Genomic DNA, 11,805 nt, shown 5'->3' with positions numbered 1-11,805 from the left:
CAGAGGGGTCTTGGCCTCATAATGACCAAAGACCAGTGGTGTAGAACTAATGACAAAGAAGCAGAAGGGAAGAACTGATTCTTTGATATCAACTAGGTTATGAGGTTTTCCTCTGTCATAATAATTGTTACCATTTGGGGGAGAAATGAAAGAAAAAGAAAAGACTTATGAAGGAAAGGCTAAAGATGAAAAGTTATAAGGGGTCACTGAAGGAAGTATCCAGCCAGTAAGAGTAACCTAAAGGAGCTATGTTAGCATAAATGGTTAAACATTCAGCTGTTAAACAGAAGGTTGGCAGTTGAACCCAATCAGCAATTCCACAAGAGAAAGATCTGGCAATCTGCTTCCTTGAAGGTTTTAGACAAGCAAACCCTGTGAATAATTCTATTCTGCCACATGGGGTTGCCATGAGTCAAAACAACTCAACGGCACCTAACAACACGTTGACCAAAGAACAAAGAGAAGAGAGGGTGCTAGAACTCTGATCCATCTGTTAACTCAGCAGGAATATAGTAGTCACTGATGGGCCATTTTTTCTGACCAATTTCCTCTAGGAGTGATATCTTGAGATATGAAAAAACTGTATTAGAGATGAAATCAATTTCTTGAGTCCAAAATGAGAATTTCTGTTGCTCTGACACAAAAATTGTTAGTCTTGACAGATGTTGAGTAATGTAGGAATATCTCTTTCTTCCCCTTTCTACACATTTCTGTGCCATCTCCTTCCAAATCTAACCATGTTGTTGTTGTTGTTGTTACGTGCCGTCGAGTCAGCCCTGACTCATAGCGACCCCTCCTTGGGTTTCCAAGGCAGTATCACTACGGAAGTAGGATTGCCCAACCTTCCTTCCGAGGAGTGGCTGGTGGGTTTGAACCGTCAGCCTTCTGGTTAGCAGTCAAGTGCCTTAGGTTTGAAAAATGCTCAAAGCATCTTGGCTTTTTGGGATTGTATAGGAGCTCTGATAATGTAGTGCCTAAGGCACTTGACTGCTGACCAAAAGGCTGGCAGTTCAAATCTAACAGCCACTCCTCAGAAGGACAGTTGGGCAGTCTACTTCCATAGTGATACCGCCTCGGACTCGGAAGGAAGGTTGGGCAATCCTACTTCCGTAGTGATACTGTCTCGGAAACCCAAGGAGGGGTCGCTATGAGTCGGGTTTGACTCGACGGCACATAACAACAACAACAACCGCCTCGGAAACTCAAGGAGGGGTCGCTATGAGTCAGGTCCGACTTGATGGCACATAACAACAACAAAAAAAAAAACAATGGGCTGTACCAGAAGGTGCAAAAGGAAACCCTGTCCACACTTCACAAACAAGGCAGCAAAATTCAAAAAGCAAAAAGCCAGGTTCAGTGTCCCAATTTGCTCAAGGACCTGGCCCAGGAGGGATAAATGGAAAGAGATCTAGATACACCACAATTTCAGCCTTCTTCTCTTCAGTGACCATCAAGACTAAACAAGAGGAGATCCAGTTCCCAAACATTCAGTTCTCAGGGTTCTGGGTTAGGAATAAGGACATGAAGAGATACAGGTTGCAGCCCTGAACCTATTTCTTCTAACTGTTATACTGGAAAACAAAAGCCTAACCCATTTTTAAGGAGCTCTGGTGGTTCAGTGTTAGGAAGTTTGGCTGCTAACTAAAAGGTCAGTGCTTCAAACCCATCAGCTGCTCTGCAGGAGAAAGAGAAGGCAGTCTGCTTCTGTAAAGATTTACAGCCTTGGAAACCCTATGGGGCAGTTCTACTCTCTTCTACTGGTCACTAGAAGTTGGAATCAACCCTATGGCAGTGGGTAGCCCATTTTTCTCTGAGTGACCCTGATAGCATTTGTGAGCTAAAAGCCAATATATCTAATTAAGCCAAGACCACATGTTTCTCTCCAATAGAAGGAAAGAATTGTTGTCAATTCATAACATTGCAAACATAAGATGACTTTTTTTTTTCTTTATTTCTAGTCAGTAATCTGACCAGAAACCCAGAAAAGACTCCCTTGAATACTCTCCCAGGGAAGATTTATGCTAGAAATGAAAAACTTTGTTCTTTGTGTTCACATATGAAGCACACTTTGACCACTCCCATGTACAATTTCACTTCATCTCTAGGATTACTTACCTTGAGACAAGGGTGTTAAGTGTCTACTTCCCCCCACCCCCAATACATATAAAAGGATTTTAATTTTACACACTTTATTCTATGGACATGATGAGATTTAATTAGAAATCAACAGCAAAAATATACATGAGGGAAAAAATTGATTAAATATTAAACAACACATTTCTCATAATAAATGAGTCAAAGAAGACATCATAGAGAAAATTGGGAAATAGTTTGAATTGAAAAGTAAGGAAAATACAATACAAATCTATCCTGAGAAAATAATAAAAAACAAAAATCTAAAAAGCTTTACACAAAAATGATAGTCATAGTATTATTTATACTACTAAAACATTGGAAAAGTTGACAAATTTTAATATTCAGCAATAGGAGAAAGTTTTAAAAAAATATGATGTATTTACATAATAACATCCATGGAAATATTTTAATTCAAAAAATATTTTTTAGCAAAGAATAAAGCTCACATTACAATAATAAGCTAAACACCCTTTTATAATATGATATATTGCATATGATCTCACTGAAGGAAAATCTCCAGATGAGATTTTCTTGATCTCTGAGTGGAGTAGTGTATTAGTTAGCTATTGCTACATAACAACCACAAAATATCATTGCCATACAGTATGGAGTAGTTATTCCTCATAAGTTGTGCTGGCTCATCTTGTCTGGGCTTGGGTGAGTGCTCTGCTTCAGGATCTACTCCACATGTGTTCATTGTGAGAATCAGTTGAAAGGGACAACAGTCATGAAAGAGAAGCTCTTCTCAAGGCAACAGGAGACCAAGCCTCACCATGTAAATAAAATCCAAGCTCCTGCTTACATCACATTTGCTGATATCCTAAGGGCAAATGGGTCACATTGCTGATCTCAATATCAACTAGGCATAGTAATACACTCCAGCTCTCTGATACAATAGCCAGGGCATAGGTGCATAATACTACTACAAAAGTGAAGAATTGTGTCCAAAACTGCAAACTACCACATTGAGGTATAGTAATCTCTTTTTTCATACATTTTTCACATTCCAAATTTGCAACAGGATATCTGATTTATTTCAAGAATCAGAAAAAAAAAAGACCATTTTTCAAATAAACAGGCGTAGTAATTATTGCTGGATTGAAAATACTTGTCATCCTGGGACTCTTAGCTACCAAGGACTCTGACCTCACCACAACAGAAACCAGGTAGAAAAGAGGTAGCAGTGGTGCATCCACAGGGTAAAGACAGATCAGAAGATCAAAATGTCACTCTGTGTCTGCAGTGTTAGGACCCATACTTATGCATCCAAAGTCAAGGATGCCTCATTGGTTCCTCTTCTTTTTACTACTGCAATGTTCTTTGTCCCACCCTCTTCTAAAAGAATCATTCTTAAATGATCTTTTACACAACTTTCCACTAGATATATGTGTGAGGTGCAGAGAGACATGTATGATTGAATATGCAGATATGATCCCTGGAGGATTCACAAGAAATTAGAAACAACTCCTAGAGACAAGAATTTAGTAATGGAATTACTACTGTGAAGAAGACTTGTTTTCATTGCATAACCTGACATATATGGTTTATTTTTTTAAAAAATACATGCAAGAATTGATCAAAATATATTATTTTTAAATAAAGTTAGGTAGGAGTTCATTTTTCTCATGACTAAGTAGAGTCTTAGGAAGATGAAGTAATTTGCTTAAGGTCATGCAAAAGCCACAGGAAGTGCTGATAACTGATGAGCAAATTCCAGCAGGAAGAGTAATAGATTTACTGAGTTTTTACTCTCCAGAACTCACGAAGTCAGGAGTATTTTTTCACTTTTAAAAATAATTAGTATTCACAGACATTAAGTAATTTGCCCAAAGTCACACAACTACTAAGCTACTGAGTCACAATGCAAAACTTACATGTCTTGCAAGTTACTATTTACAACCTATTTTACATGGCCTATTCATCTCCCTCACCTGGTAGTTACCCCACAGGTCTTGGAACTTGGTTATTTTTCACCATTAAGTCATGACTAAAGCCAAACATCTCTCAAAACTCTTAGTCTTATGATCTGTGTCATACCAAATGCCAAAACTAAGCACTCATCCAAACCTTCCATTTTCCCAAAATAAGATCACTGTCCCAAAGAATAGCTTTTATGTTAAATTGTCTTCTCAGCACTTAATATATTAGTAATTATCAAAAAGAAAAAACCTCTTTCCTACTAATAAATCATTAAAATCAAAGAGTTCCGATGTATTGTATAAAGATGCACATCTCTTTACACAAAGCTGTGAAATTATAAACCAGTTCTCAGATGAATTTTTCTTTCCCATATATGCTGATGTATCTTAGGCATATATCTTAAACTTCAATGGAAATTGCCTCCTCTGCTTAGTGCTGCCCTGATAGCTTACTAAACCAAACCAGTTGCTATCAATTCTAACTCACGGTGACTATGTACACCATAGGGTTTGAGATGGCTGATTTTTTGGAAACAGATCCTGAGGCTTTTCCTCTCAGACACCTCTCAGATACCTCCGAGTGGACTCAAACCTACAACCTTTTGGTAAGCAGGCAAGCACATTAAGTATTTGCACCAATACGGACCTCAATAACTAACTGTTGTTGTTAAATGTCTTTGAGTCAGTTCTAACTCACAGCGATCCTATGTGCAACAGAACAAAACATTGCCACTCCATCCTCACAATCTTTGTTATGCTTCACCCCATTGTTGCAGCCACTGCGTCAATCCAACTCATTGAGGGTCTTTCCCCTTTATGCTGAACCTCTACTTTACCAAGCATGATATCTTTCTCCAGGGATTGGTCCTTTCTGACAACATGACCAAAGCACATGAGATGAAGTCTGGACACTCTTGCATCTAAGAAGCATTTCAGCTGTACTTCTTCCAAGACAGATTTGTTCATTCTTCTGATAGCCCATTCTTCTGATAGGTATTTTGAATATTCTTGCCAATACCACAATTCAAATACATCCATTCTTCTTTGGTCTTCTTTATTCGTTGTTCAGTTTTCACTCGCACATGAGACTATTGAAAATATCATGACTTGTGTCAGGTGCAGCTTAGTCTTCAAAGTGACATCTTTCTTCTTTAACATTTTGAAGAGGTCTTTTACAGCTTATTTGCCTACTGCAATAATAAGCCATCTATTTTCTTGACTTTTGCTTCCATGGGTGTTGATTGTGGATTCAAGTAAAATGAAATCCCTGACAACTTCAATCTTTTCTCCATTTATCATGATGTTGCTTATTGGTCTAGTTGTGAGGATTTTTGTCTTCTTTATGTTGAGGTGTAATCCACACTGAAGGCCTTAGTGTCTGATCTTCATCAGTAAGTTCTTCAAGTCTTCCTCACTTTCAGCAAGCATGGTTGTGTCATCTGCATATCACAGACTGTTAATCTTCCTCCAATCCATAACTAACTAGATCCACAAAATTGCTTACTGCTCCTTCAGAATCTCAAACTCTTACCTTTTTTTGACTTATTGTGGTTGGGGTGAAAGTTTACAGAGAAACATAGCTTTCCATTCAACTGTTCATACACATTTTGTTTTGTGAGATTGATTTTAACCCCCACAATATAACAGCACTCTTCCCTTTCCTCCCTGTGTTTACCATTTTCCTCTTTGTCCTTCTTTCTTTTCATTCCTGCCTTCTGAGCTTTCCAGACTCTTACTTGATTATCCTAAGCCACAAATTTCTCAATTATAGCTCAAACACTTAAACTAACCCTTAATAAAAAGCTCCAACAACTGACTCTATTAGTAGAACTATATGTGAATTTCCACTCCTCATCTTTAGAACCTTTAAACTTAAAAGTGCAAATACGTTAGACTGGGTACCTAGGATTTCACAAACAACTTCAGGAATGACCATGCTTGCTGTTATCTGAAACCTAATATACTAGTCTCCCACATACCCTAATCTTAATACATTTTCTTATCATTTGGCCAAGATAAACATAAGAAAAGTTTTCACCTCCTGCCCTCTTGAAAAAAAAAAATGTAATATTCAAAAATTATTTTTGAGAAGTTACCTGACATTACTGTAAATGGAATTAGATTTTAGAAGTATTAAGTTATCATACTTCTAAAATGAAATCTATGAGGGCAGCAATGGAACAAGAAAACATGGCATAAATAGGCTGAGTTATCAGGTAAGCCTAAGCAAAAGGCAATATAACCATGACTATATATAAGGTTGGGAGATGATATTTCTACATATGTATTTGTATGTGTTGTAAGAATGTCCATATAACTAGAACTAATGGGGGTAAATTTATGATCACTTCTTAGGTACAGTCAACCACCCTGATGGAGTGAGTTGTTGGACCTTTGGGCTTGGCACCATGGTCTCAGGGGACATCAAGCTCAATTGGTATAACATACTACACAAAAACATTGTTCTCCATCCCACTTTTCTGAGTAGCAACTAGAGTCCTAAAAGCTTCAAGTGGCAATCTAAATACAACAATGGGTCTGTTCTTATTCAGAGCAAAGAAGAATGAAGAAAACCAAAGACGCATGGAAATAATTAGTCCAAGGCACTAGTGGACCATGTGAACTTCAGCCTATATGACCATGAGACCAGAAGAACTAGATGGTGCCCAGATACCACAGTCAACCACTGGAAAAGGGATCAGTGTAGGAGATCCTGGATAGACTGTAACATAGCATTTACAGCAAAGCCTCTCATAGTAATCATTAAATAAGTGTTAGCTTTAAAAGATTATTATTGGATCTACAGCCACTTGAGTTAAGAGCTCTGGGAAAAATGAAAGAGCATATTCAATGATTTAATGATTGTTAAAATGAACAATGTGGAAAAAACTCATAATCATTTTTAAAAAGACTAGGTTTACTAGTGTAACAGAGCCTGGTGAGACTCTCAAGACTATGGTGCCTAGTTGCCTTTCAGGTCTGGAATTGAACTCACTCCTGTGGCTTCCAGCCAAAAAAAAAAAAAGAGTGGCATACAAACTGAACATGTACACCAGGAAGATACACTCCTTAGAATGATCAATCATGAGAGAACGCAAGAGCAGTATTTGCACAGGGAGATAGCTCAGGGGGCAAGAATGCATAGGAAAGAAGGACACAGGGAAGAGGTAAGCACAGGGAAGAAGTGGGAAGAGAGCTGTTACATTGCAGGGATTGTAGTCAATGTAATGGAACAAACTGTGTATGAGCTGCTGTATGGAAAATTAATTTACTCAATAAACTTTCACACAAATCACAATAAAAATTTAAAAACAAAAAATAGAAAAGATGAGAAATGGCAAAAAAAAAAAAAAAGAGAGAGAGAGAGAGGCATAAATGAAAACAAAGTAGATTGGAATTCAAGGACCTGAAGTCCAGACCCACTTGTGGCACCAAGTAGTTGTGTGTCATTGGGCAATATATGTAATATGTCTGAGTTTCCAATGTGCAATTTATTAAATGAGAAGGCCACATTAAATGATTTGTGAGTCCATTCAAGATTAAATTATCTTTCATTTTAGGAACAATCTGTATAAAATAAAGAATGCTTGGAATAGTCAACATGGGGTGAGGGGTAGAGAAAATAGTTCTGCACCAAACTCATCTAAACATAAAGACTTAAAATTCTCTTACTATATAGGAGAGGAAACCCTGGAATTTAGACCTTTCATTGAAAATATGTACATACAGTAATAAGCAAAGCATTAGATCTCCTTTCTCAAATGTTGCTCCTTTTTCAAGAAAATGTTTGTCTTCTCAAGGTTTTCCTCAGGGCAATTTTGACATCTTTATTCCTCAAGCTATAGATTAATGGGTTTAACATGGGCACAACAATGGTATAGAACAAGGAGGACACTTTTCCTTGGTCAAGAGGCAAAATGGAAGGTGGTTTGAGATACATGAAAGCCCCAGAACCAAAGAAAAGAGAAACCACAATTATGTGGGAACTGCAGGTACTGAAAGCTTTGGACCTGCCCTCTGAGGAGCGAATATGGAAGATGCTGGAGAGTATTAGAGTATAAGAGATGAATATGGTAACAATAGGCATTCCAATAGCAATGGCCACAAAGATAAATACCACCAGCTCATTCACATAGGTGCTGTTGCAGGAAAGCTCAAGGAGAGGAAGGATGTCACACATGAAATGATTGACAAGATTATCAGCACAGAAGGTCAGACTTATTATGTTTCCTGTATGGGCCATGGCCCCTGAAAACCCCATCACATAGACACCTAACAAAAGGAGTAAACAGACCTGAGGAGACATGGTGACCATGTACACCAAAGGTTTACAGATGGCGACATAGCGGTCATAGGCCATTGCTGACAGAATGAAGGATTCAGAGACAACAAAGAAGCAGAAGAAAAAGAGTTGAGTCATACACCCTCCATACATGATGATGTTCTTCTTTGATACAAAACTCATCAGCATTTTGGGGGTGATAGTCGTGGAATAACAGAAATCAATTAAAGAGAGGTTAAAGAGAAAAAAATACATGGGTGTGTGCAGGTGAGAGTTCAGCCCAGTGAGAGTAATCAAGCCCAGGTTCCCCACCACAGTGGCCACATAGAAACAGAAAAACAGGAAGAAGAGAGGGATCTGGAGTCCCAGCTGGTCTGTTAACCCTGCGAGGATAAACTCTGTCACAGAAGAGTTCTTGGTTGTCATTCTCCTCTAAGGCACTCTGTGGGGGCAATAGAAAAGAACCACTTAGTGGCAAAGAAACATCACCACTATCCTCCCAGTATCTGCTCCCCTTTCTTGGGAATGGAATTCACAGAAAGACTAAAATTGTGATATAAAAGTCTTCACTGTTTGCTATGGATCTGTCTTCATATCATACAAGTGACTTTAACTGTTCAGAGTACAATATGATGCTGAACTTTGCAACCAGGATGAGAACTAGTGCTGCTGAGGAGAGAGGAATGGCAATACAAGTTGAATGACTTTTAGATCTTTAAGTCCATACTTTTCCTATGCCCTTCCCTCTGGTGTCTTTTCTTCAGTTCCTGAAACGTGGCCTTTTCTTTGAAGAGAATCCTGACAGGCAGAAATCATTGTGATTCTCCTCAGAACCTCCACTTCTGGATCAGGCTTGACAGAGCAAGATAACTAGTTAGTAATTCAGAGAAAGGCTGTTATTGGCAGGGGTTGAGAGCAGTTACCAAGTAGAAATTCTTTATTACCATCAAATTCACACTACATGAGAATAGAGGGCAGAGAAATCATAGAAGTCTCCTTTCTTGTTGGAGCTAGTAGTGCAATTAATTCCTGAAATTATTTTAACAATGATAAAATCATTGAATGTTTTCTTTCATTTTTACCAAAGCTCTTAGCTCAAGTGGCTGTAGATTTAATAATAATCTTCTAAAGCTAACATTTATTTAATGATTACTATGAGAGGCTTTGCTCTAAATGCTATGTGACAATATTATTATTCTCATTTCACTGAGATTATATAACTAATTCAGTTACAAAACTACTGAGTTGCAGCCAGGTGAACTCTGGCAGTCTGACTCCCATGGTTTGCACTTTTAACCACTGTGTTACCTGACAGGCAGGTCAAGCAGGCACTCACCTTCCTTTAGTTCAGAGCCACAATGCTATACTTCGCTGTCTCTTAGCCACATTGTTCTGGGGAAGGAAATAGTCCTAGCAAATAGATGACAACCTTGAGGTAAGAACTCTCTGTTTCCAGTCCTGATCAAAACATCAGAAGCAGTAATTTATATGGTAACTCTTTCTGCACCAAAGAACTCAATTTCTAATTACTGATTTACTAAAAGACTCCTATCTAGTTTCAAGGGAGGAAAGAGTATTTTTCCCTAGTCAGTGAATAACAGGTGATTAAAGTTGTATTTTTAATTGCAAATTTCCATAAAATGATTATTAAAACAGAGTCTCCCTAAGGATCATTACCTCAGAGATTACCTTCCTTAAGGAAGAAGAAATGTTTGTTTATGCCCTTGATATTGCTGATTTATTTATAGACTGAATATTTTCATTTAACTAACATCTATTCAACATTATTAAGAATAAATCATAGTCCAGTAAGAAGGTGGAATAGGGAGACAAGCTACACAGACTCTCTTCCACAAAGAAAAGGGAAACCAATTGACAGAGATACAAAAGATAATCCTGGAGCCCTGAGCTTTGAAAGGAATTACACAGAAGTGGATTAAGTCTAACTAGTTGAAAAACCTGAATGAAAACGGAGTACGGAGATGGACAGACCTGCGGATTGTCGGCTACTCTGAAGATACCAACAGCCTGAATATTTCCAAGTGGTGTTCAGACCTGAGAATTGATCTAAAGATCAGCCCTAGTTGCCAAGGCCTGCAGGTACAACTGTGCTGGTGGCTGATGACAAGGAAGGGAAACAACAAAGAGGGAGACAACCTGAGCTGTGGACTTTCAGCTGTCCAGAGGGTGCAGCCATTTTAATTGTTTACAAGCAGTAGCCATTTTGGATATATAAAGTGACTGAGGGTGCAGTCATTTTGAATGTTTGCAAGCAGTGGCCATTTTGGATATTTAAAGTGATAGCATTCCAAGGACCTAAGAATAGGCTACATTTGCCAAGGATGGCAGTGACATATGGAGGGCTGACATTGAAAAAAGGAGACAGGTAGTGAATGTATAAGTGCTGCCAACTAGCAAATAGAGGAACACAATGCCCTGCTTACTTAGATAACATCCAAACAAAATAAGGAAAATGAATCTTGGGCACATCACTCCAACATAAAATCACCAATTAAATAAAACACAAAAATGCCACAACGTCTCAGAGACAACAGTGCATCAGAGTCCACACAAAGAAGCAAGATAAATCAGGAGAAACAAGGGACCAGGATATGGACCCAGAACACATCCCTGAGAAAGAAGCAGCATTGGAACTCCCTGATAAGGATTTCAAAAGAATTCTATTTATATACTTGAACAAATTGAGAGACAGATCAAGGAAAACACTGACAAAATTGAGGAAGACACAGACAAAAGCCTAGAACAATTTAGAAAGGAAATACAAGAACAAAATGACAAAAATAAATGAAAAATTAGAAATGATACAAAATCTACACATAGAAATCCAGAATATTAATACCAAATTTTCAAAAATAGATAACACATTGAACAGACAAAGGAGTAGAATTGAATCAGTCAAAGACAAATTAGTAAGATTGAAGGCAAATACCTCAATAATTCTTTGGAAAGTGATCAATCAAAAAAAAGATCAAAACAAAATGAAAAAAGCCTAAGGTTCATGTGAGAAACCATCAAAAAAGATAACCTTCCTCAACATAATAAGGGGCATTTATGCAAAACCAGCAGCCAACATTATTCTCAATGGAGAGAGACTGAAACCATTTCTCTTGAGAACAGGAACCAGACAAGGATGCCCGCTATCACCACTTCTATTCAACATTGTACTGGAAGTCCTAGCCAGGGCCATAAGGCAAGAAAGAGAATTCAAAGGCATCCAAATTGGTAAGGAAGAAGTCAAACTATCCCTATTTGCAGATGATATGATCCTATTCCTAGAGAACCCAAGAGACTCAGTCAAAAAACTACTGGAACTAATTGAGAGATTTAGCAACATGGCAGGACATAAGATCAACATCCAAAAATCAGTTGGATTCCTCTACACCAGCAAAGAGATAGCTGAAAAAGAAATAAGGAAATCAATACCATTCTCAATAGCTACCAAAAAAA

The 11,805-nt window shown here is 38.0% G+C and overlaps 1 protein-coding gene across 1 annotated transcript; it reads right to left on the bottom strand.

Moving 5' to 3' along the window:
- Positions 1-7,830: 7,830 nt before the first annotated feature.
- Positions 7,831-8,772, bottom strand: LOC103206618 (olfactory receptor 8B12). Its single transcript, XM_007952121.2, has one exon. The coding sequence runs from the start codon at positions 8,761-8,763 to the stop codon at positions 7,831-7,833; it is 933 nt and encodes a 310-aa protein (XP_007950312.1). The 5' UTR covers positions 8,764-8,772.
- Between the last annotated feature and the right edge of the window lie 3,033 nt (positions 8,773-11,805).

This window comes from Orycteropus afer, unplaced genomic scaffold (genome assembly GCF_000298275.1).
Source record: "Orycteropus afer afer isolate SDZICR_OR568_19922 unplaced genomic scaffold, OryAfe1.0 scaffold00325, whole genome shotgun sequence".
NCBI classification, from domain to species: Eukaryota; Metazoa; Chordata; class Mammalia; order Tubulidentata; family Orycteropodidae; genus Orycteropus; species Orycteropus afer.
Note: the sequence above shows the minus strand (reverse complement) of the source record. Positions and strands in the feature narration are given on the sequence as shown.